The sequence below is a fragment of the Syngnathoides biaculeatus genome, chromosome 1 (genome assembly GCF_019802595.1).
Source record: "Syngnathoides biaculeatus isolate LvHL_M chromosome 1, ASM1980259v1, whole genome shotgun sequence".
In the NCBI taxonomy this organism is placed as follows: domain Eukaryota; kingdom Metazoa; phylum Chordata; class Actinopteri; order Syngnathiformes; family Syngnathidae; genus Syngnathoides; species Syngnathoides biaculeatus.
Genome location: NC_084640.1, coordinates 13835328 through 13859796, shown reverse-complemented (window position 1 = coordinate 13859796; position 24469 = coordinate 13835328). Strand labels below are relative to the sequence as shown.

The 24469-nt window shown below is 48.0% G+C and overlaps 3 protein-coding genes and 1 long non-coding RNA gene across 7 annotated transcripts; 3 read left to right on the top strand and 1 right to left on the bottom strand.

The window, feature by feature from the left end:
• The first annotated feature begins 172 nt into the window (after nt 1-172).
• Nucleotides 173-3428, top strand: LOC133500303 (major histocompatibility complex class I-related gene protein-like). Its single transcript, XM_061818845.1, has 7 exons — nt 173-299; nt 1111-1377; nt 1500-1778; nt 1984-2292; nt 2505-2621; nt 2717-2734; nt 2842-3428. Exons 1-7 carry the CDS (start codon nt 236-238, stop codon nt 2874-2876), a joined length of 1089 nt encoding a protein of 362 aa, XP_061674829.1. The 5' UTR covers nt 173-235; the 3' UTR covers nt 2877-3428.
• On the bottom strand, nt 2844-16260 carry LOC133500454 (uncharacterized). Of its 3 annotated transcripts, none has more exons than XR_009794903.1 (3): nt 16171-16260; nt 12707-12795; nt 2844-4202 (listed from the first exon to the last, which is right to left on the bottom strand). It is a non-coding gene; the product is annotated as an uncharacterized LOC133500454 (long non-coding RNA). The 3 variants fall into 3 exon arrangements; XR_009794905.1 differs by lacking the exon at nt 2844-4202 and adding an exon at nt 5384-5519; XR_009794906.1 differs by lacking the exon at nt 2844-4202 and adding an exon at nt 11525-12109.
• On the top strand, nt 4645-10753 carry tap2a (transporter associated with antigen processing, subunit type a). Its single transcript, XM_061818554.1, has 11 exons — nt 4645-5497; nt 5941-6052; nt 6267-6397; nt 6479-6684; nt 6850-7047; nt 7226-7354; nt 7624-7812; nt 8526-8699; nt 8926-9085; nt 9620-9756; nt 9822-10753. The coding sequence occupies exons 1-11, from the start codon at nt 5005-5007 to the stop codon at nt 10017-10019; spliced, it is 2127 nt and encodes a 708-aa protein (XP_061674538.1). The 5' UTR covers nt 4645-5004; the 3' UTR covers nt 10020-10753.
• Nucleotides 16261-16706: 446 nt separating the features above from the next.
• On the top strand, nt 16707-24291 carry brd2a (bromodomain containing 2a). 2 transcript variants are annotated; one of them, XM_061818540.1, is made up of 12 exons: nt 16707-16891; nt 18268-18574; nt 18911-19048; nt 19137-19287; nt 19401-19600; nt 19709-20269; nt 20611-20739; nt 20910-21104; nt 21189-21442; nt 21619-21941; nt 23139-23264; nt 23557-24291. In XM_061818540.1, exons 1-12 carry the CDS (start codon nt 16860-16862, stop codon nt 23676-23678), a joined length of 2538 nt encoding a protein of 845 aa, XP_061674524.1. In that variant the 5' UTR covers nt 16707-16859; the 3' UTR covers nt 23679-24291. The 2 variants fall into 2 exon arrangements, with proteins under 2 accessions (XP_061674524.1, XP_061674521.1); XM_061818537.1 differs by having other exon boundaries at nt 20910-21442.
• The last annotated feature ends 178 nt before the right edge of the window (nt 24292-24469 follow it).

Here is a 24469-nt window from a genome sequence, read left to right as displayed (position 1 = left end):
AAGCAAAGCTTTTCAGGACAAGCGTCGAAAAACGCTTGCGCTGCTTTTCGTCTCCGATTTCGCACCCTCGACTTCCTGTGAGCGCCGCAACGATGCCACGGGAAGGCAATCGCTCCGCCCCTATAGGAAAACGAAAGTGACGTCACCGCCAGGCCGCGTTCTCATTGGCTGGCGCTGGCCGGTATTCAAAGTGAGTCGCCGTCGTCGCCACTTTGTGGGCGAAAAGGAGCAAAAAATGGCGACGCGGAACTTTTTGGTCCTGTTTGTTGCGGCTCTGGAAGTCCGCAGCGTGACGCCCGGTAAGCGCACTTTGTCCACGACTGGATGATCCCGATCGTGTCCAAAATGATTCTTGTCGACTCTCGTGACGTTGCCCCAAGCAACACTTGGACTGCTCAGGTCAAAGGTTAATCAAAGTTCTTGCACTGGCACTGCCACTGGAATGAAGGAGCACAGCATTTCAAAATAAAGTTATCCCTCGTTTTTCAAGGGTAATTGGGACCAGGACGACCCGCGAAAAGTTAAAAACCGCCAAGTGTGGTGAGGGGGTGTATGTTCATGTGAGTACCAGAACTTTTAAAATATGTAACATGTAAATATGTAAACAATATTTATACTTTGCATATTTGAGACAAAAAGAGGTATTTTGTGAAATCTTTAACAAGAAAACCTTTTAAATACAATGTGTACAGCATTATACATTTATAATATAAATATTATATATATTATATTATTATTATATTATAATAAACTTACTTTTGGGGGCTGGTGGAATAAAAAACGAATTACTGAAGCCACAAAAATGTACTTAGCGAGGGCATTATTTTAACTTGATTATTGGGGTGCAGAAGTATTAGAAAATGTATGGAAGTAAATATGTTCCACCAGGATTTGAATTTTTAAATGTAAAGTGATCCCATTTTCAAGAGTTGCAAAAATTCGCTGTCTGAAATTCACCCGTCTGTGCCACCAGGCAGGGTCACTTCAGGTCAGAACCGAACCGCCGGCCAATCCGGTTCCGCTTTCTTAGCATGTGACGTCACGTGACTGAGCTGGGGCGTATGACAAATGAGTAATACATCTTTTTTTTTTTTTTTTTTTTCCTTTCAGCACTTCACTCGCTCAAGTATTTTCGGACCGCCAGCTCTCAAATTGCAAACACGCCAGACTTCTTTGAGTTCGGTTATGTCGACGACGTTCCGATTTCGCACTACGACAGCAATAGCAGGAAAACAAAAGCCAAGCAGGACTGGATGAACAAAATCACCGCCGAAGAGCCTCCATACTGGGAGAGACAGACGCAGATCAGCATTAATAATGAGCTGGTCAACAAAGTCGACATCGAAAAAGTCAAAGAGCGCTTCAACCAAACTGGAGGTTTGTCGCCGTTCAACCTTCGATGATGAAAATTGATTTTCATGACTTTCTTCCTCCTCGTGAAGCCTCGCGCAGCTTTCCTCATCCCCCGCCGCGGTGTCACTTCAACTTCGTCCTCTCAGGTGTTCACATGGTCCAGACGATGTACGGCTGCGAGTGGGACGACGAGACTGACGAGGTTGACGGTTTCTACCACGACAGTTACGACGGAGAAGCCTTCATCTCGTTTGAGCTGAAGGAAATGAGATGGATCGCAGCTCATCCACAAGCGTTCGTCACCAAGCTCAAGTGGGACAGTAACCAACTTTGGAATCTAAAACTGAAGCACTACTTCACTGAGGATTGTCCTTCTTACTTGAAGAAGCATGTGACCAATGGGAGGGACTTCCTGATGAGAACAGGTGCGGTCCATCATGTTAGCACGCCCCCTGCAGGATCATCACGGGCATTAGGGGCTCCTTTCCTTTTTTCTGTCAAATTTTTCCCTCTTTGCGCCTCCCAAATGTTTCGTTGAACTTTTTCTTTCCATCTTTTGTTGTGTCCATCATTGTTCCTCTCATCCCCCTCCCCCTCTCACCCGGTGTCCACGTCTCTCCGGTCCCGCAGAGCTCCCCACGGTGTCTCTCCTCCAGAAGACGCCGTCCTCTCCGGTCACCTGCCACGCGACGGGTTTCTACGCCAGCGCGGCCGCCATGTTTTGGACGAAGGACGGGAATGAGCTTTACGAGGACGCGGAGACGAGCGAGATCCTCCGCAACCACGACGGAACCTTCCAGATGACGGCCGACCTGAAAGCGGAGGTGGCCGACGGGGACGAGGGCCGCTACGACTGCGTGTTCCAGCTGTCCGGCGTGAAGGACGACATCGTCACCAAGCTGGAGAGAAAAAACATCCGCAGCAACAGGCGCATCCAAGGTGAGCGACGAAAATCGGGCACAAACGCGGAAGCCGACCGACTCACCGGGCGCACCCGGAACTCCTTCTGCCAAATTGCTGCACGGTTCATTTCCTCACGAGTGGAACGTGTTCAAACTGCTTAATTTTTGTGCCGTCCCAAGTTTTCAACACAACTTCACTGCATCCGATGTCGTCTTTGAATGTCGAACCTCTCTGTCGATTTTCCGTAGAAGAAGAAGAAAAGAAGTTGATGCTGACCATCGCTGGCGCCGTCCTGGCGGTCGTCTTTCTGGCGCTGGTCGCGGTCGGGATCGCGGTCGGTGTCAAGCGCTACGGAAGCGGGAAAGGTGAGCGATGGGAATGTTCGGCCACGACGACAAGAGAACATTGTTTACGTTTGCGACAAAAAGAAAACGTTGACAGTTCTCCTCTTTCCTTTCAGGAGAATATTCCCAAGCTTGTAAGTAAAAGATTTTCTGTTTCCGGAAGTAGAAGATCCGTCACGGCCGCACCCGAAATGTCATTTCAAATTCATTCGTCTGAGCACGTTTTCTTCCTCCCCTTCAGCCGTTTCCTCCGGTTCCGATCCCGCCGCCGAGTGAGACGCGGCGGCCGTCCGCGGTGAGTCCGACCAACGTTTTCGGGGATCGTGGATTTGGGCCCGAGTTCCCGTCGTCGATCTGCTCTGCCGTCCTTCCTGCACTTGTGGCCGCTCGAGTGGCTCGCCTCCTTCTGAGGACTTCCTCCTCCTCGCCGGCGTTTTTCAAATCACGTTTCACGACTCCGATGTCACTTCTGCGAGGATTTGAGTCGGCCGGGTTGGTTTCTTCTTTCGTTGTTGAATTTTGTGGGGGTTCATCAATCAATTATCACACAATTGAATTATGGGAAAAAAATGGATAATGAACCGTTGATTGCCAATGTGTTGTACTTCAAAGTTAAATACATCACGAGTGCACTTTTTTCGTGTAACTCGCTTGTATGCTGAGCGACACGCTTCCTGATATCTTTGATTTGTATTTTGTACACCTAAATTTCATTTGTATTGCATTCAGTGATTTTTTTTTTTGTTTTTTTTACCTTTTTTTTCCTGCGTACCACTACTGGAATAAACACAATCGGCGCTTTTGCTTCAATAAACATTGACAAAGTTATGAATTGCACTTATTTGAACGGGGGTCGAAGATATTGGCCCAATAAATGGACGACCAGCAGGTAAAACGCCAACCCTCGGTTTACGCTGTTGAAGAAGTTCCGCTCGGTGGGAAGTTGAGAGGCATCCCCGCTGCCCGTTTTGTCCCTTGGGGGGAGGGCGGAATCGAACGCTGATGATTGTGGCACTCCACAGAATATCACTTCAAAGTCTGTTAATAAAATGCTTCATAAAAATGATGATCAGATTTCATTATTAATGTCACATGGCTTGCACCCCCCGCCCCCAAGCTGTCTAAGCGGTCCCTTGTGAAACTTGCAGGTCTTTTGGTGACTGCAGGGGGTTTAAAAATAAAATAAAAACTCAGCAGGTTTTTCGAGCAGGGGGAGGCCACCCGTTACTCTCTAGCGCCGCCCTAGTGGCTCCAAGAGGTTTTTCAAAAATGGGGGTTAAAAACATATTTCTGGTCTTTATATTGCTTCTGCAGGAGGAGGAACATGATGCCAAAATTTTTATATTTCCCCACGCTGGAAAACTGGAGAATAAATCTGAAAGCTTGAAAATTCTCTTTCTTCCTGGCGGTGGTCGGAACATGAAGAAATGCGCGTTTGGAGCGTTCGCCGTCGTTGCGTCTCCACGTTCTCAAACACGAACGACGCGAAATGCAAACAAGTGATGCAGCCTGCGGCGACCCCCTTGGGCGTCTTCAGACGTCGGAGGGTTTTCGAAATGTTCACGACTGGTCTTTTGTTTGGACGGCTCGACTTTGTGTTGTCTGGAACAAAGCAAATAAAGAAAATACCAACATTTCAACACTGCGTGTCCGTCCCTCCATTTTTTGACCCGCTCATCCTCATGAGGGTCGCGGGAGTGCCGGAGACCAGGAGGGCGGGGTACACCCGTAACTGGTCGCCAGCCAATCGGAGGGCACATCGAGACAAAGACCCGCACTTAACAATCAAACCTAGGCGCAATTTGGACTCTTCAATTAATCTACTATGTATGTTTTTGTGATGCGGGAAGAGACCAGAGTACCTAGAGAAAACCCACCCAGGCACGGGTAGAACATGCTGACTGGACACAGGTGGGGTCGGGACTTGAACTCCGGTCCTGAGAACTGTGTACTGTGACGCTCCAACCAGTGGCGCCGTGTACACAATCATGAAGCAATATTTCGATTATCATATATTTTATTATAACTATTATTGAAGACAAACAAGCCACCTTCACGAGGCTCATCAATAGTCTCGGTGAACATAAAAGCCCGAATGACACGTAACAGAAACCAAAAAACGAGAAACTGTCGTCTTTGAAACAATTTTTGTCACGAATGGCGGTGAATGTTAGTTGAACTTTTTATCACATGGGGGCTTATCTGCTGCTCGTATGTATTGCAAAACTAAGACTCTCCCTTCGAAAATGAAAATATAGACAAAAGAGGACAGTTTGAGCTTATTCGCGCTGCCTCGATCGTCGCTTCGACAGTGAGGGCGGTCCGTCCGTCCGTCCGTCCGTCCGTCAGCGGAAAGTTTTCCGGGAAACCGAAACCGAAAGGACCGGCAGGGACGTTCGCTAAGATGGCAGCGTGTGCGTGCAAAATGGCCGGAAAGAGTTCAGCACTTCGCCAAACGTTTGCCGTGTTTGCGGCCCTGGTGGCGGACGCCTGCCTGCTCCTGGCCGCGGCGCCGGCGGTGCGCGCGGGCGGCGTTTGGGTGTCGGCGCTCCGGTGTTGTCTGTCGCTCGCGACCGTCTCCCTGCTGAACCTCGGGGAGCTCCCGCCGGTGCCGGTTCGCTTCCTCGCCGCGCACAGCGCGCTGCCCGCCGCCCTGCGGAGCCTCGGCGAGCACGCGTGCGGCGCCGCGGCGGCTGTCGACGCTCGCTGCTGGATGATGTGCGCCGGAGCCTCGCTGGCCGCGGCCTCGTTTTGGGAAGTCGCCGTGCCGGACTCGGGGGAGCGGAAAGACAAGCAATACAAGCGCAGGGTTTTGTTCATGAGGGTCGTTCGCATGTTCGGACCGGACTGGCTTCAGCTGCTCGGGGCTTTCTTCTTTCTCACTCTGGCCGCAGTCAGTAAGTACGCCAGAACTCAGTTCTTTAAAAAAAAAAAAAAAAAAAAACTTGGGTAATTGTGCACATGGCTCCACTGGTTGGAGCGTCATCATAGTTCCCAATTCTGAGGCCCGATTGAGGTTCAAGTCCAGGCCGCGCATTTGTGGAGTTTGCGTGATTTGGAAGTTTCATTCAATGGGGAATATTTATTTTAATCACTAAACAGCATATGGGTTTGTTCAGGGTTGAGTTCATCATGTGATCAATATTTCAAAACAAACTGCCTTTTGAGTTAAACAAGCTCCCCCCCCCTCCCTTCAATACCACTAATTTTCCATTTTTTTGTAGACATCTTTCGAATAAAGGGGAAAACCACAATTTAGCATAAAAATATGATCAAAGAATGTAATTCATACATACGAGAAAAAATAATTAACTTGACTAAATCTCTGTGTGCGTCCCAGGCAGCATCCAGATCCAGTTTTACACGGGCAAGGTCATCGACAACCTGCACGATTACAGGCCGGATGAATTCTTGGCAGCTCTGCTTCTGATGGGGGTCTTCTCAGTGGGAAGGTGACAACCCGCAATCAGACATCGGACCGCCTCATAATCCTCAACACGTGCGCCTCAGTGTTATGATAGCAAATTGACAGATGACACAACAGCGTTCATTGCAAGTTATTTGCAGATCCCCGAGATGTGGCTCACGGACCCACCGGCGGTCCGGGGGGGGGGGGGGGATCCCAGTACGAACACCGCTGACATCGTCAATGTCTGTCTTGAGCAGCTCGGTGGGCGCAGGGAGTCGAGGGGGTCTCTTTACGTGGGCCACTAACGCCTTCAAGTGCAGGGTGAAGGCGAAGCTCTTTCGAGCTCAGGCCAAACAAGAAATTGCATTTTTCGACTCCACAAAAATAGGTGAGGCGTGGAAAATCCTTGCTAATCGTTAGCTTTTATTGTTGGTTTATTTCAAATTGTTTTGACTTCTGGCGTGTGCAGGTGAACTCACCTCCTTGCTGTCCAAAGACATCGCCCTGATGGGTGAGACGGTGTGTCTGGACATCAACGTTCTGCTGAGGACCCTCATCCAGACCCTGTACACGCTGGCCCTCATGGTGAACCTTTCCTGGACGCTGACTTGTTTGGTGCTCATGGAGGTCCCCGTCACTGGTCTCGTGCAGACCATCTACAAAACGCACCATCAGGTGAAGCCGACGGACCATTCGGATCCATTGATTGTCACTCGCCCTCTTCACCACGTAGTCCAATCAAACTGTGTTCGGTATCGCTAATGACTGGGGCTGGTCGAGTTGACGGATAAAACTGTTGCCTCGCCCAGAACCAATGAACGAACCGCCTTGCGTTTGCAGCGCTTGCTGGAGGCCACGCGCGACTCCACGACTGCAGCCAACGAGACGGCCAACGAGATCATCTCGGGCGTTCGGACGGTGCGGAGCTTCGAGGCCGAGAAACACGAGGTCCGTCGCTACGAGAACCGACTGCTGGACACGCACAGGCTCAAGACCCGGCGGGACGTTGTCAGGGTTGTGTCCCTTCTGGCACAAAGGGTAAGACCTGAGTCAGCATTTTGTAGATGCCTCCATAGAGCCATTGGCAAAATCGGATTGGGGAGGGACCGGGTGGGGTCCATTACTGCCAATGCTAGCGATTTTTGAGTACGTTTACAGGACTGTTACGATCCAAGAGCAGACCAGGTTTGATTCATACTTGTGTGTGTTTGTTTAGCTGACAGGTGTGGCCATTCACGTGCTGATGCTTTGGTACGGCAGGCTGTTAATCCAGAGAGGCCAGATGACCACCGGCAACTTGGTCTCCTTCATCCTCTACCAGTCGCACATTGGAGACAACATCCGGGTATCAGCACTCAATCGCGATTCTCATGACGCAATGGTTCTCAAAATGGGGACTGTAGCTAGGCCAGCAAAAGTGCATGCCGATCGTGACGTATCGCCACATAAATCTGGAATCCCTCCATTCCCTGCGTGGATAAATTCCGGTTTGCTTGAGAACAAAGGTTTTTGAAAGAGATTTCCAGGTTTGCGCGGAGCTCAGTGGCCGATGCATTGCGGGTCCTGTTGGCGCCGATGACGTCGGCATTCATACCGCATTATGTCTTCCGCCAGACGCTGATCTACATCAGCAGTGACATGTTGAACTCGGTGGGTGCCTCCGGTAAAGTCTTTGAGGTTCTGGATCGACAGCCTCAGATCAGGACTGATGGTGAACTCGCACCGGATCGCCTAACTGGACGCGTCAACTTTTGCCACCTCAACTTCGCCTATCCGGCACATCCCGACATTGCGGTGCTGCAGGTGGGCATTTCCGCGCAAGGAAGGTCCTCGTTCGAATGTCCGTGTAGACTCTCGGTCATCACGGTCACGGTAGGCCGCAAAATATGGAGGCAACTGGACTCGATGCTTTCATTCGAAATATCAGGTGTTCATTTTGTCTCCTGAGCATGGTGACTGATAATAGCGAACAGTGGCAAGACCCTCGCGGGCAGATTTGTGAGGATTCCTGCCACTGACAACGCAAGACAGAAGGAGTACTCCTATCTGCGAGAAAAAGAAGGGCTAGTCCAGAGGTCCTGGGACTTGAACGAGCAGTCCTTTTTGTGCCTTGTACTGGAAGTCAGAACGATTCAGGACTACCTCCGGCCGTAACAAAAGCCGTGCCTTTCAAACCCAGCAACACCAAAAGACAGAAGCTCGTCCAAATCCTGAGATGCAAATTTAGCAATGCAGTGTGGAGTGCAGTGACTTCTCCATTGGGGGGTGGGGGGGGGGCACAACTCCTCCACAACACACAGGAGCACAGCCTCTTGGGGTCAAGAGTTCGCAATTCATCTGCATCTCAAAAATGTCCAAACCGTGGACACAAAAGATCTGTGATTTGAAAGAAGTCTATGTAAGATTAGAGAGGCTCTCCCTCGCCAGAAAACAAGTGACTCCAGTTGCCTTCCATTCGAGCTCTTTGAGTCCTCGTCCTTCCACTGGCCCCAATCCCAATCCGCCTTCGTCACCAGGACTTCACTTTGGAGCTGCCCGCGGGTCAGGTGACAGCGCTGATCGGGGTGTCTGGAGAGGGAAAAAGCACCTGCGTCAGTCTGCTGAAGCGCTTGTACGAGCCACAGGGCGGGCAAATTCTGTTGGACGGCGCCGAGCTGGAATCGTACGACTGCTGCTTTCTCAGCAAAAAGGTGAAAGCCCAAACCAAAATGTGTAAATGGAACCTCGAGCAGGTATAATTGACACAAACGCTAACGTTAGCACCGTGCTCTGTTGTGTTTAGCGTTAGCATTCCAAGTCCACAGACGGCAAAGCGGTTTTGTTTTTCTTGGTTTTAACCCTGAAATGCGCGGCGGTGCCGCCTGTACAACTGGAGTCTACCAGCGACGACCTGAACAGCAATCTGTGCTTTGATAGATCACAGTGGTCAGCCAAGACCCGGTCCTCTTCTCCGGTTCCGTCAGGCAGAACATCGCCTACGGCCTTCGGGACTGCTCACTGGATGCCGTTCAGGAAGCGGCGCGCCAGGCCGCTGCCCACGACTTCATCATGCGGTTGGAGAAGGGCTACGATACCGGTGAGAAGCGGACTCGGGCACGAGTTCCCGGACTGGGACTTGCTTGCCTTAACCTTGACTTTGCTTTGGTATTCCTGAGACTCTTCTTGACCGTGACTTGAACGGTTTCCAAGATCTTGCTGTACTAGTTTTTGTTTTCAAAAGTGAGTTATTTTGTGTGGCGTGGGCGCCAAACTGGCAACCGACCCGTACGAAATGATCCAGAGCGCAGAGGCCATCTCAGGAAGCAAGTATCGTGGCGACGACTCCGACCAACTTATTCTTTGCGGATGTGCGTGCCGTGACTGTGATTTTAGGGCGACAACGGCGGCAAATTTCGGTGGAGTCGAATAATCGACGTTGAAAAAAATGATGGAATCAATCATAAATCCGGTGCGCTCGTGTCTGCAGCTTTGGAACGCAAGAAAAAATGATCTCCACCATTTTTGCGCACACACGACGTAGTTCCGCCTCTGCCGTCGAGGGTGTCCGGCGTCAATCCGGACGAGCGCACCTCGACTGGAGTGCGGCGCTCACGATTTGATTGTCTGTCAGAGGTTGGCGAGGGCGGCAAGCTGCTGTCCAAAAGCGAGCGGCAGCGCGTGGCCATCGCCCGAGCGCTGGTCAGACGGCCGCGGGTTCTCGTCCTCGACGAAGTCACCAGCTCCCTGGATGAGCGCAGTCAAAGCAAGGTACGGCAACGTAAGGATCGAAAGCTGCCGCAATCATCCTGAACTCGGCTTCCGACCCGGCGCAGGTCCTGCGGAACCTGGGGAGGCACCCGGACCGGACGGTGCTGCTGATCACTCACGCGCTGGAGACCATCGAGGAGGCCGACCAGATCGCGGTGATCGGCGGCGGTCGTGTTCGGGAGCGGGGGACCCACCGCCAGCTGATGGACAGGAAGGGGATCTACTGTCAAATGAGGGCGAAACACGCCGCGGCGGGAAGCTAACGTGGCGCCGGCAGAAATTCCGATATTTGTTCCATGACGTTTTTCTCTTCACTGATTGTTTTCCTCTTGGCTTCCAGTGGGTGTATTTGATAATTTATTGCAGGTTGCAGGTTCTATATGTCGCCAAGGGCCACGGATGTCATAATCAGGCGTGCCGGCCGATGTATTTGAGACCGTAGTAGCAATGGGGACCGTTTTTTGTTAGTTTCTTACATTTTTTTTTTTTTTAATCCATCAGGTTAAGATGAGATGGTCGGTAGCACAGCCGCGACCCTGGTGAGGATAGGGAGTACAGCTTGGTCCCAGCAAAATATGTCTACAACACATTGCACGCACGATTATATTCAATAAGCGGCAACTCTCGCGACTTTGACAAAATATTTTATTCACGTTGTTGAAATTTTTTCTTCATGTGATTACAGCAATGTTAATTTAAAAAGGAATTTTTATATTGCTTTTTTTTTTTTTTGCATTGATGTTTTGCACAATTGCGATATGACGTTGGTGCCAAGAGGTTAAGTTAGTCGGGGAAAGTTTTTATTTTGTGATTTGGAATCGGGTTTGTCATTTTACAGCTCTTGTTCTTTTCCTTTATCATGATTTTTTTGGAGCGTTTTTATTTTATTTTCATCTCATCTTATTTTAGATGATTACTTCTATACATTTGTAAATCCCTTTCAGTTTTCAAGATCATGATGAACGAGTAAAACATTAATAAAAGAAAAATATAACAATGCCGTATTAAAATGTCTTGAAAAAATATTAAACCAATCATGCCACACATAAATATTTGATATGAGTGTATGGAGGTAAGCTCATAACCATGTAAAATTCCCTACAATAATTTTTTTTTTGTTTTGTGCAAGGTTACTACAGTACTTTGAGATATCAAGTTAATGTGTTCATAATTCAGCTTGTACTGTTTTGTGATTGAGAATATGCGACCGATACTTTTAATACTTGCGCGGCCTCGTCAAGTACATTTTGCAATCTTTTTTGATGTGCTTGTTGTCATTTTTTGCACGACAGCGCGCCAAAGATGGAGCGACGGCTCAAAAACGCCTGGCAGAAAAAAACCCACAACAACAACAAAAAATGAAAAAGAAAAATCCGCCTTCTCGGGCCGCAAACGCGAAAATGGCGGAGCCGCCTGGAATGTCCCGTCTTTGTTCACTTTCGGTTTGGAACCATAAAGCGAGTCGAGAGCCGCCGCCATTTGACGGAGGTCACGTCACAAAACTCATCAGTGGGAGGAATGTGGGGGAAAGAAACGCAGTCCGGTTAAGAAAGGAACTCAAAAATGTCATTCCGTATGATTCCAGTTCCACGCGAACATTTGTTTTGTTGTTGGATTAATTATTGCCTTTACCCTAATATTCTTCCAAATAAAAATATTTTCATTTTACTTCATTGACTTCTCTACTATTTTACTTTCATTTTACCCAAAATATATATAAATAAATATATCATTTATTTTGTGTAGATAACGTAAAAATGTGGAATAAAATTGTACATACTAAATTCGTGATTTTATTTAATGATTACAAATAAATTAATATAAAATAGAGAATTATTCCAGTATGTACAATGAATAAGACGTATTCTGGTGTATGGAATTGATAAAATAATATTCTGAAATGATAAAATAAACACTCGAATAAAAGGAACTTATTTTTTTTATATAATGTACACATGAAATTTTCCCAGCCCCCGTTCTAGATTGTACAGCATGTTTGCACTCCATAAAAATGTTATGATTCCTACAAAATCAAATGCCCCTTGACGGCTTGTTTTTTTTTTCCTCTCTTTCTGGACGCGTTTGAAATAAAACGCTTGAGCGACCTTTGCTGAGTTGTTTTGAAAGAGGAGCGCGAAGACGACGGCAGCCAGCGGCAGGCCGAGACGCGACGGAAGCGTCCCGTCGTCGACAGATTTCACGCTTGCTTGCCTTGCGTCGGAAAACCAGCCCGGCGTCTTTTTTTTTTTTTTGGTTCTGCGTGAGGAGCAGGTTTCAGGTTTGTTGCCACCCTGGCAGGCTGAGATGCCAGTTTTTTGTGTCAGGTGATTTCTGGTAAAAAGCTCTGGCGTGGCTGGCAACAAAACAAACGAAAAAAAAAAAAAAAACAAGAACATGGCTTCTGAGCGCCATCTAGAGATAGCGGACAAACTTTTATGCTCGGAGGCCATATTTGAGTCACATCATTGATAAAGGACAAGAAAAAAAAAATATTCTTTTATCCAATCAAATCTTCAATACTTGTCATTTTGGAACGCCTAATTCACAACGACTTAGCAAATCATTTCATAAAATGCGTATTAAAGAACTTTTGAGTCCATTATTGCCTTACTAATTGTACACGGTTTTCTTGTTATTTCGTCTAAATGTGTTTTAATTGTTTTTAAGTTGTGATGAAAAAAAAAAACCTTCCAAGTGCCGTTAATGCTTCAAATTTGGGTGCGCTTAAATAGGTCATTTCTAATTTAGCAGACATTCACTTGTCATCGGGAAAGTGGGAAGTACATTTTTGTTCCAGTATTCACAATAATACAATTATTTAAATGGAAACATGAACAACGAATACATAGATCTCGATAACCAATTCCATGGACGAAATATAACGATTCATTGGCAACAGGGGCACGACATTAATTTCATTTTCCACTTCTATTATGAATTGTGTGCTTACCGGTCATTGGTCTTGCGAGGAGGAACGCTACTTAACGTGGCCGCCAGGTGGCGATATCCCACTTCAAAAAACTCTGGGAAGGTCGTGACCTATGGGTGGGGGGGGGACAACAAAGACGCTATCAGGCAATATTTCACATCCAGAAAATTTTCATTTTCATAATCTGTTCCCAAATCCACAAGGAAACCAACAAATATGCAGTTTTGTTTATAAAAGGTAACTATCAAATGTGCCAGTTGAAATGTGACTTTATTATAAGGGAATTTACATTTCATGAGTCTTAATATTTTTTATTCCAGTGAGGTTCAATTGTTCTATAAAACTATTATCCAAACATTTGATGCATCACCAGATGTTTCATATATGGTACATATCATCATGATACATATATTACTGTCAATAATATTACACATTGTACTTTGTATTGATTCTGCACATACTACTGTAGCATAATTATGATATATTCATGAGTTAGCAGACAGTAAAATGCGACTACAACGCCACAAACTCTCCGGGACGTGTGCTACAAAAAGCGATTAGTTGCTGGATTAGAAAGCACGTTAATCTCGCGTAATCTCATTTCATCTCGTTGATCGTTCAGAGTTTCCGGGACGCTTCCGATTCACGTGTTTTTTGTGTTGAGAATCTGCTGAGCGGACGACGTCTTTTTCGAGGGTTGCATAATTAAGCGGCCCGTTGCTTTCTCAACGACCCCCCAGCCCCCACCCGTCAAATTTGCATCTCAACCGACCACTTTGTCACGCGCGAGACGTCGGCGTGCTAGTCAATGCCTCGCTTTTGTCGTCGTTGGTCGCATCCCCTTCTTATCTTCCCGTCATCAGAACCGGGAATGGCCTAAAACAGAGACTCGGCGTTATGTGGGTGTTTGCTAACGAGAGAGTGCGAGAAGGAGAGAGAGAAAGAGAGCGAGGGATGGAGGAGGAGAGAGAGACCACGGATGAGTCAGAGGCGGCTGGCTAACGGTGATGTAATCCTCGCCTTAGCGCTCCGCCTCCCGCACCAGTTCTATACAAACTGACCTCTGGCGACTGGACCTGCTCCACCTGATGTTAAACAAGCGTCTTTTACATCGATGGCTCTTAAAACATTCGACACCAAGTAGCACCCGTACAAAAAAAAAAAAAAAAAAGTTTTTGTCGCAGGCCACACTCTCGTTGCGGTTTCCCTTAAAGGGCCGTTATGGCTGCGAAATGATAAAAACAAATCTTGAACGGCCTCATTATATGTACACGTGAAATTTATGAACTAGATTTGGAATCAGAAATCAAGGGTAATGTTTTTTTTCCCCAACTATTGGTGCCTGGTAACACAAAAACGCTTGTAATATCTCATCGTCATCATTTATGATATGACAGTTTGAAATTTTGGTACAGATTTGAACAAAAAAAAAGTAAATCACAGAAGTCGATGCACGTGATTCGCCTCCGCGGGCCACGTAAAATCATGCGGCGGGCCGGATCTGGTCCCTGGGCCTTGAGTTTGACACCTGTGCTCTCAAGGGAGCCATAAAATCAAAATCCCTGATATGAATGAACAAGCGCAAAGTTTTGACGCAAAACTGAATCCTCGCTAATCACACGATGTCAAAATTTATTGGATAAATTAGCACTTATTTCTCACTATGAGTAAAAAAAATAAAAAAAAGATGAGCGGTGGCATAAATGCTTAAAATACAGTAAAGCGAAGTACGTCGTTCATTTACCTCACTAAGTAATTTGTCAATAGATTTTTTTGTAAATATCAAAGTCAACAAATGTAAAATATAAAAATGTCATTAATTTTTTTTTTCATTACAAAAAAATGAAAATTAGTTGATTAAAATGGATTAAAGAACATTGAAATAAGAATTACATTTAAAATAATTGAATAATTGATTTGAATCTCACTGACGTCCCATCTGTACATTTTAAAAATCAAACGTGGCTCTGAGGATTAAAGTTTGCCCACCCTGAAACTCTTCACGGTGCGATATGAATCCAAGTTATGATTTGCAACAATGCGTATTCTAGAAATCAAGCACCCGTCCCAAAATTTAGAATTCAATCGATTAACAATTTCTTTTTTTAATTATTGATTTTCTTTGTTACTGGAACCTAAACAATGCACACACACACAAAAAAAAGGAAAAAAAGGAGGGGGGGCGAGGCCAGCTGCGCCTCTGCCGTCCCCATTACAATAGCAGGCGCATGCGCAGTAGCGTTGTCCCGACGCAGCGCGACCAAACTGGCGAGTGATCATTTTTATGGACATATTGGACGCTTCTAAGATCTTCTACGACACAAAACTCATCTTTAACATATTTTTTTTTTCATGGCGAGGTTAGGAGAAAGAACCGGAGGTTAAGCAATAACGACTAAATCGGGGGAGAGGGGGAAAAAACAGTCATGTGATCAACGGCGGCCAATCACCAAGAGAGTAGCTCGACGGAAAAACGGCTCTTTGTTTGGATTATTTTGCCGCTTCTACCCGAAACCGTTGAGGAATTACTTGATTTATTTCGACGTTGGTGACGGAAATATTAACACCCCCCCCCTCCCACCCCACTCCCTGAAAACCTTCGTGGACACATTTTCAATGGACTCTTTTATTTTTTTTTTCCAGGTTTCGAACGACATTGGTCATGTGACTTCCCCTCCCCCACGCAAAGAATGGAAGAAGGGCGGACATGTTTGAGGGAATGTGTTGCTTTCAAAAAAAAAAAAAAAAAAAAAGTATCGAGTTGAGAGACCTGAAGATATGAAGACAAGTTTCGCTGTTTTTATTTTTCTTAATTTTTTGATCAATCAATCGACATGTTTTTGTTTTAATCCTTGATTTTGGGGGATGTATTTATTTTTACAAAATCTACAATTCAATTCAATTTTGCTCACCCCCCCCCCACAGCCTTTTTTTTTTTCAAATCTATTTTGCATGTTTTGGGTGACATTGTTGGTCGTGTGTCACCTTGGAGGGTGTGGGGGATGGGCGCATGTGATTGGGTAACCATTGACACGTTCAACGGAATTGTTGTCGGGTGGCTTTTGTGCAGTTTTCTTCCATTTTGGGGTGTTTTTTGTTGTGACGTTTTAGCAGATTTTAAATGTAGCCATCGGGTAGAAGATTTGGGTCTCAGATGTTTAGCAAGCCGGCATAAAATAATTTGCAGTTGTAAAATGATTTAAAAAAAACTGCTGCGTCATCCTGTTATGTGTGCCCGCTGTTTTTGACGTTTGTTTCTGCTTTCATGATGAAAGCCGCGCCAGTCGCCATTTTGTTTTTTTTTAAATGATGTCGTGACGCACATTTTACAGTGTTTGATAAGCCTCTTTGTTCGCGGTGTTCGACGTTATTCGGTCTTTTTTGTGCCTTTTAACTTGTACAAAACAGAGTAGTCTGTGCGGTTTCGTTTCGCTTGTGACACGCAGTTTGTCCGAAGGTGCCTTTGGGAAGTTAAATTGGGATACCTGGCCGTAACTTGACGATTGAAATTTGTCGTCGTCGTGGTTAAAGATGGCGACCGGCGCCCCTCACCGTGTCATCTTCTGGTAAGTGTGTGCGGGGGGCTGGGGCGGGGGAAGAGAGGCCCCAAGCTCTTTTGATTTGCTCGTCATCTCTCGGATCGACCAATGGTATTGCAGATGCACGCACTGGAAGCCCGCGTCGCTTGCGCGTTGCCAATCGCTGCCTTCGTTGACGTCATTTCAAAACCTGCGAGTTTGGAGGGGCTTTGAACGTCCTTGCAAAAATGTCTGAGCGCTCTCATTTTCAAAACGACCTACTGATCAATTTCGAATGAAGATTAAAAAAAAAAACACAAGCAGGATCGATAAAACGATTTTGTGCGACTCCGCCTACAAATCGAGGAAGCGCTTTGAATGTTTTCGTCTTCAAGCGGTTTCAGGGCGCGGTGACGTTGCGTGACAACGTGGGGAGCCAATGGCGACTCAAAGGGCGGGGACGTTTTCGGCACGCGCGGCCAATGGGGCGCGTCTCGGGTCTATAAAGCAGCTGGCGTGACGAGTCGAGCGCCATTTCCACGAAGCGGGAGGAGAGTCACGTCGCCGCGGGAGGGAGGAGGAGGAAAAAAAACGGGAAGCGGTACGGAACCGGATGCTGGTTTGAGTGTAACAAAACCCAATCCGGATCCATCCTGATGGATATGGCCGTTAACCCGCTGATTGACAGGTATCTACTGGTAAACTTGACTTTATGCTTTCCATCGGAGGCGACATTTTCAAACTTTTGATCGGGCTCGGACTTCATGATTGAAACGTGAAATGTAGTGTATGTGTGTGTATTGTGCTGGCCGCCGCCATGTTAGCAGCGCCCCTCCGCTGGCCTGGTTAGTTAGCAATAGCTCCCGGTAATCTTGCACTGTAATCACTCGTCACTGTTGTGGCCCATATGGTCCATTGGCAGCGTACGGAACGGCCTTAACCGCGGCGTCCCGGCGGCGTTTGGCGCAACGGCTAGCCCGTGTTTACCTCCCCTGTCGCCGGTTTGTTGTGATCGGAGGCGCCGGTGTTTTTTTTTTTTTTTTTGCCTTCCCTCAACGAAAACGTTACGTGTGAAACTAACGATGCCGCTAAACCGTCACCGGACTGGTTTGTGTGGTCTGTTGCCACGGTTACAGCGCCCGGCGTCACTCGAACTACATTAAGATGAAACGCTATGTTTTTTTTTTTTTTGCTACTATTAATACATTAGCAACATGACATTATTACATGATTATATACCGAAGTCATTTTTTTAAAGTTTTGGATAAACAAAACAAAACTAAAAACCATTTAACCATTGCAGATTACCACGACTTGGATACCTGAGAATCTACACTTTTTTTTTTTTTAGTGACATTGTGAAAAAAGTTTTAAAAAATGATTTATGCATGTCATATGGCCAACAATGTTTTCGCCCACTGTTTTATAATGTTGTACAATTAAAAATACAAAAATAAAGGACAATAACTGACAAATGTTTCCAAAGGCTCTATCATTCAAAAATTGATTTTATTTATTTTTTTTTTGGTCCCTTCCTATTTCATAAAACGCAAGCTAAAGAATACTCTGCCCTCCCGCCCCCAGTGCCGCACACTGAGACTTGTGTGTAAAGCATTTAAACGCAGCTGTTTAAAGTAGCGCTTAACACAACAGGAGCAGAATTCAAGCTAATCGTATCGAGCAGTCACTAGAGGCAGCAAAGAGTCGAGGGAAGCCACGTTGCGGGTCAAAGTAGCACTTCCTGTGACACTAGCAGCGCCACCCTGGCAGAAATCCAACAGTGATAAACACAAGATGACATCCAATCTTGAGGCCATTTTGTTGGGAAACTGAAGAACTGTCCAGTCATGGATTGTCATGTGATAGAAACCCTGTGTAGGATAAACACTGGTGAATGCGTGCCTGTGGACGGCTTTGTGCGCTCTAGGGGGCGCTGTTGCGGAGACTTCACAACTAGCTTCTTGCTTGCCGTACAGTTTCGCTCTTGTTCTGACTGTGGGTTGTTAGAGACGAAAGGTTGAGTATTAGAGGCTGCGCTAAGATGCCACACTTTGCTCTCCGCAGCTCCCACGGTGGGCTGGATGTCGGCCTAGTGGGGCACACGGCACTGGACCAAAGTTCCGGCACAGCTGGAAAAAGGATCCGGAAGCCGTCCCTGCTCTACGAGGGCTTTGAGAGCCCCGGGATGCCCCCCCACAGCCAGACGCCGGCCCCCGGCCTCCCGCAGTCCCTGGTAAAAGACTCTGGCCGACGGGGTAAGATGACCAACCAGCTGCAGTTCCTGCAGAAGGTCTTGCTCAAGTCGCTGTGGCGTCACCACTTTGCTTGGCCCTTCCACGAGCCCGTGGACGCCGTTAAGCTCAACTTGCCCGTGAGTATGCCAAACGGCGCCGTCTAGTGGGGAAATGTTTGCCCCTTTAGGGGTGGGGGAAAAGCCTGGCCCATGGGTGCCATTCTCACATTTGGCCAACAGAAAAAATGAAAATCAAGAATGAATCAAATATTTGCTTTGATTGACCAATTTAGTGTCATTTTAATCAAAATGTTTGGATAGTTTCCCTGGAATTCATCAAAATATATACATTTTAATGTATTTTATATTCTATTATCACCAGAAGTTGTAAGAATTTTTTTTTTTTAAAAAGTGGAATTTCGTGTCTGTCGCCTGCCACGTTGACGCCGCGCATGCACGGTCGGTCTTCTCCAGGATTATCACAAGATCATCAAGATCCCGATGGACTTGGGCACCATCAAGAGAAGGCTCGAGAGCAACTACTACTACACTGCCAGCGAATGCATGCAGGACTTCAACACCATGTTTACCAACTGCTACATTTACAACAAGGTACAAGCGCGTGTGACAGACGAGAGCGATCTCGTCGGCTCGCGTGTGGTTCTTCCCATCGCCGACCCGTGCGGTCCGTCTCTTGCAGCCGTCGGATGACATCGTTTTGATGGCGCAATCCCTGGAGAAGGCTTTTCTGCAGAAGGTGGCTCAGATGCCCCCCGAGGAAGTGGATCTGAGCCCCCCGCCTCAGCGCAGCAGAACTACCAAAGTGGGCAAGAGGGGCCGAGGAACTGCAGGTGAGTCTTGACGACATAAAGCGGGGGATTCTCCAACAATTTGTCATTGAAATTGAATTTTTATCCTTGGTTCATGTGAAGTTGATGATTGCTGTCTCGTGTTTGCTTCTCAGTCTCCGGCGGCATCACCACTGCTCACCAGGTGCCCGCCGTTTCCCAGTCGGCTTACTCGCCGCCCACCCCGGAGACCCCCGACTCCATCCTCTCCGTGCTACCGCAGACCATCATGGCCAAGAGCCTGGCCCTCAACCTGCCCAACGAGCACGGCATCCCTGCCATGACCGGCCTGCCTCCCACGCAACCCACGACCAAGGTGAGCGTCAGCACGCGGGAGCCTGGTGGCCATTAAGGTTCCAGAATCCCCGACCGGAGGCTTTCAGAAGACAAACGAGCCTCTGGCACACTTTTCTTTTGATGACAGAAAAAAGGCGTGAAGAGGAAAGCTGACACAACCACGCCGACTACGGTTGCCATGCCCATCATGAGTTCCATGGGCGTGAGCGGCATGGGCTTGGGCCTGGGCAGAGGGCACGACTCCCCACTCAACCTCACCGCGCTTGGGGTGGAGCACGACTCCGGCCTGAACCTCGGCCAAGGTCTAAGCCTGAACCAGGGCCTGAGCCTCGGTCTGGGCCTGGGCCTCAACCAGGGTCTGGGCCTCAACCAGGGCCTGGGCATGACCGCGGACCACGGGCAGGTCATGCTGGGCGGCAAAGCGCCCGGCGGGTGCAGGAGAGGAGTGAGCGGGCGTCCCATCAAGCCGCCCAAGAAGGACTTGCCCGACTCAATCTTGCCGACACCGGTCCGCCGCAGCAAGCTGACTCCGCAGCTGCGCTATTGCGGCGGCGTCCTGAAGGAGCTCCTATCCAAGAAACACGCCGCCTACGCCTGGCCCTTCTACAAGCCCGTGGACGCGTCGTCGCTGGGTCTCCACGACTACCACGACATCATCAAGCAGCCCATGGACCTCAGCACTATCAAGGTACTGCAGTTCCTCCCAGCTAGTTTTTGAAGTTAAAACGGACGATAGATGAAGCAAGATATTGGTAGGTTTCGAGTCTTTAGAGTTTCAATCGGTTCCAAGATATTGTGCTAAAGGTCAAGTCGAGCAGAGGTGCAAAAATGAAATTGCACCTATTTTGAGAAATCATTTAAAGCCATTGTTTGAATTAAATAGTCCAAATCAACCGATTTCTGTGGTACCGCCCCATAGCTTTAGCGCCACTCCTCCATTTTTAGCCAAGAAAGTCTTAAAATTGGTGACTTTGGACCTGAGTCGAGTCCACCAACCCCCTCTAAAAACTCTAAAATTGTGTCTGGCAGAGGAAGATGGACAGCAGAGAGTACATCGACGCTCAGCAGTTCTCGGCGGACGTCAGGCTGATGTTCTCAAACTGTTACAAGTACAACCCCCCCGATCACGACGTGGTGGCCATGGCTCGGAAGCTCCAGGTAAGCTAAGGTGGCAGTTTCTGGCTTGACTTCAAGCAATATTTGGTGGCATAGCAACAAATATATATACTTGTACCGGATATAGTTGGGAGGTGGTCCCATCTTGGGGTCATGGAGACAATGACACCGAAAGAATGTCCCTTGCATAATGCTTTGGACTCCTCCCCTAGGACGTGTTTGAGTTCTGCTTTGCCAAGATGCCCGACGAGCAGCCGGCGCCCCCCACCTCGTCCTCGTCCTCCTCGTCCTCGTCTTCGTCGTCGTCTGAGAGCGAACTGACCACAGAGGAGAGCGAGAGTGAGAGCAGCCCCAGCTCGGACTCCGAGGAGGAGCGAGCCAACCGCCTGGCCGAGCTTCAGGAGCAGGTAAGCGGGGGAAGAATCAGGAAAACGAGCCCTACGGCCGCGTCGCCCCGCCGTTTTCTGACCCGACTGCCTCTCTCCTCCCAGCTGAAAGCCGTCCACGAGCAACTCACGGCCCTCTCTCAGGGCCCCATCGTGAAGCCCAAGAAGAAGAAAGAGAAGAAGGACAAGAAGAAGAAGAGGAGGAAATGCGAGAAGCACCAGAAAATCGAAGAGGAGCTGCTCTCCCTCAGGCCGACCAAACCGCCCAAAACCACCAAAACACCAAAGAGCAAGAGCAACAAGGCAATGGGCATGATGCCAATCAAGAAGACCACCAGCAAGAAAAACAACAAGAGCAAGTGAGTGCTGCCACCTTGGTGACAATGTTGGTACTGTTTGATTCTGATTAAATTAGTTTTTCGTGACGGCTTACATTAAGTTTCAAGTTATCATTTTCTTTTTTACGGAGCTTTTTGTTAACATAATAGAATATCAATGTGACAATTGTGTCATGGGCTCTACCCATCTATCTCAGGTCCAAAAAGGGAGGAGGCATGATGTTCAGCATGCCGCCAGCCGTTGCGGAACCCGTAATTCCTCACTTCGACTCCGACGAGGAGGAGGAGACGGCGCCCATGTCGTACGACGAAAAGCGCCAGCTCAGCCTGGACATCAACAAGCTACCCGGCGAGAAGTTGGGCCGCGTCGTCTACATCATCCAGTCGCGCGAGCCGTCCCTCCGAGACACCAACCCCGAGGAGATCGAGATCGACTTTGAGACGCTCAAGCCGTCCACGCTGCGAGAGCTCGAGCGTTACGTCATGACCTGCCTGAGGAAGAAGCCGCGAAAGCCTTACGGTAACCGAGCCGGCCTACGCCTCACCATTGAAGCCGTTTTATCTACCATCATTTCCGGCCTAGAGAGCAGAGCGCGTATTTGTAAAGGAAATACCATTTGGTACATACATAAGCCGCAAGTGCCCAAGATATTTACAGAGAAAGATGGTATACAAAGAGGTTTCAAAGTTTTAATACCTTAGCTTATCTTAACATGGCAACAACATGGTAGCACGAACAGGGCTGGTGTAGGGGAAAAAAAAAAAAAAATGGCCACGGCAGCTACACGGTAGCAAAGCGCTAACAGGACCTCTTTTAACAAAAAAAAAAAAAGAAAAACATACCGTAATTTTCAGCCTACAAGCCGTGACTTTTTCCTCACATTTCAACCCTGTGGTTTATGCGGCGCTGAGGCTAATTTGTGCATTTTTCTCTTAAGTGCTGCAAGGGGCCACTCGAGCAGAATAGGTGAGAATAAGACTGGTGGAATATATGTGCCAAGGAAGTGATTTTTACCCGTCCTGTTAGCGCTGTGCTACCGTGTTGCTGCTGTGTTACTGGTGTGTCTCCATTTACTGCTCAGTTTTATTTTAACCGGCCCTGTTAGCATTACCGCTAGCATGGCGCTAGGGTTAAACTGTGTTCTGTCTTTCCTTGTAACTTTTACACACCTGCGGCGTATGTATGTACCAAACGGTATTTCCTTTACAAATGTACTCAGCGAGGCTTATAAAGGTGCGCTCTGTAGGGCGGGAATTACAGTACCTAAATCATTGAGACTCGGCAGTAACAAACAGCAAAACGCTAGCGTGGTGCTAACAGGGCCGGTTAAAAAAAAAAAAAACAAAAAAAACTACTGGTAAAAATCAATGAGACACAGCAGCAACACGCTAGCACAGCGCAAACAGGGCCGGTAAAAGTCACTGCCTCGGCACATATTCCACCGGTCTCTCTTACCTTTTCCGCTCGAGTGCCCCCTTGCGGCCGTTAGAAAGAAATGCACAAATTAGCCGCATCGCTGCGTAAACCGCAGGGGTTGAAAGTGTGTGTGTGTGTGTGTGTGTGTGCGTGTGGGGGGGGGGTTTGGTTTATAAGACAGAAATGACAGTATTAAGCGGAGAAATCATTTCAAAGCTTTGCATTGTTCCTTTATCTATAAGGGGAGGGGAATGAATAAAGTCTAACCTGAGCGGCTGAAACTTTGCGTTGTTTTCAAAGCCATCAAGAACAGCGCAGGAAAGTCGCGGGAGGAGCTGGCGCTGGAGAAGCAACTCGAGCTGGAGAGAAGGCTCATGGATGTCAGCGGGCAGCTCAACTCTGGGAAGAAGCCCGCCAAAGCCAAGAGTGAGTTTTGGGGATTTACACACACACACTACTTGGTGTGCTTGCTAAGTAGCCAGTAAAAGTCTTTGCAAAGTTAAAATAAGAGCACAACTATTTAAAACCTGTCACAAGACTGATTTGAGTTCATCAGTTCTGTCATTGAAAAAGAAACTTTGAGGTAGCTATTAATCATATTCAACCTTGGTTCTTTTAATCAGAAATTTTCCAACTATTCTCGTGTCTTGAATTTTCATCTTTGAAAATGAAATATGCTCTTTTTTCCCCCCCCCCCCTTCTTTTTTGGTCCCTGTAGCGGAGAAACCAACCACCGAGTCTCAGCCGTCACGCCTGAGCGCCAGCAGCTCGTCGTCGGACTCGTCCTCATCTTCCTCGTCCTCGTCATCCTCCGACACCAGCGAATCAGACTCTGGCTGAGATGCAGACTTTTTTTGGGGGTGTTTCTTTTTTCCCCTCCCCCCTGGCCCTTATTTTTATTTTTCATTTTATTTTATGAACAGGGTCTGTGACCCACCCCCCTTCTACCCCGGCATGCCACTTCTCCGCCGCCCCGGACCAGAAAGGGCGGTCTGGCGGCTTCCCCGGGCCACACGAGTGAGGCCGAGGGTGACTGGTTTCGGGTCTGGCAATGAGGCTGAGCTCAGGATGGGGGAAGAATCCGGGGAGGGGGATGCGTTGCATGTGTCTGGGGGGAGTTTTGGGGGGCTAGAGCCAGAGACAGTCTTACTTCTGGGGGTCAGTTTCCCCTTCTTACTGTGCTCGCTGTCTTGACGGTGTGTGTAGATGTTCTGTACAGTTATGGAACTTTTTTCTTTTATAAAGAAGCAATTTACTTCTTCCCCCTGTGGGAACCGTCAACTTTGTGTGTGTGTGTGTGTGTGTGTGTGTGTGTGCGCGCGCGCGCGTGTTGGCTTTTCAAAAGACGACGACTGCGTGCGGCCCGCCGAAGTTTAGAAGCTTTGACGCAGGCGTTGAAAAGTGGGCGTGCGCTCGCACGCTCGGCGCTCCACCCGTGTGAAGTGTTTTTAAGTCGGGTTTTGCCTACCTACTGTTTTGTCCCCCCCCCCCCCCACTGTCAACTCTGTAAACTGGTTTGCTCCTTGTGACCAATTTGCTAATAAAAAAAAAAAAAGTCGCGATGGCACCTGCGTGACGCGATCCGGAGTTCGCCGTCTTGTTTTGCCACCGGAGCCGACGTCGCGTGATGT

What these genes read in the sequence shown, in the direction of transcription:
- LOC133500303 (XM_061818845.1), top strand. Translation starts at nt 236, where the DNA reads ATGGCGACGCGGAACTTTTTGGTCCTGTTTGTTGCGGCTCTGGAAGTC. An exon ending in GGACTTCCTGATGAGAACAG is followed by an intron (nt 1,779 to 1,983) that starts GTGCGGTCCATC and finishes CCGGTCCCGCAG; the next exon opens with AGCTCCCCACGGTGTCTCTC. An exon ending in CAGCAACAGGCGCATCCAAG is followed by an intron (nt 2,293 to 2,504) that starts GTGAGCGACGAA and finishes GATTTTCCGTAG; the next exon opens with AAGAAGAAGAAAAGAAGTTG.
- brd2a (XM_061818537.1), top strand. Translation starts at nt 16,860, where the DNA reads ATGGATATGGCCGTTAACCCGCTGATTGACAG. An exon ending in GAGGGGCCGAGGAACTGCAG is followed by an intron (nt 19,288 to 19,400) that starts GTGAGTCTTGAC and finishes TTTGCTTCTCAG; the next exon opens with TCTCCGGCGGCATCACCACT. An exon ending in CCACGCAACCCACGACCAAG is followed by an intron (nt 19,601 to 19,708) that starts GTGAGCGTCAGC and finishes TTTTGATGACAG; the next exon opens with AAAAAAGGCGTGAAGAGGAA.
- tap2a (XM_061818554.1), top strand. Translation starts at nt 5,005, where the DNA reads ATGGCAGCGTGTGCGTGCAAAATGGCCGGAAAGAGTTCAGCACTTCGC. An exon ending in TGTCCCTTCTGGCACAAAGG is followed by an intron (nt 7,048 to 7,225) that starts GTAAGACCTGAG and finishes GTGTTTGTTTAG; the next exon opens with CTGACAGGTGTGGCCATTCA. An exon ending in GGAGAAGGGCTACGATACCG is followed by an intron (nt 9,086 to 9,619) that starts GTGAGAAGCGGA and finishes ATTGTCTGTCAG; the next exon opens with AGGTTGGCGAGGGCGGCAAG.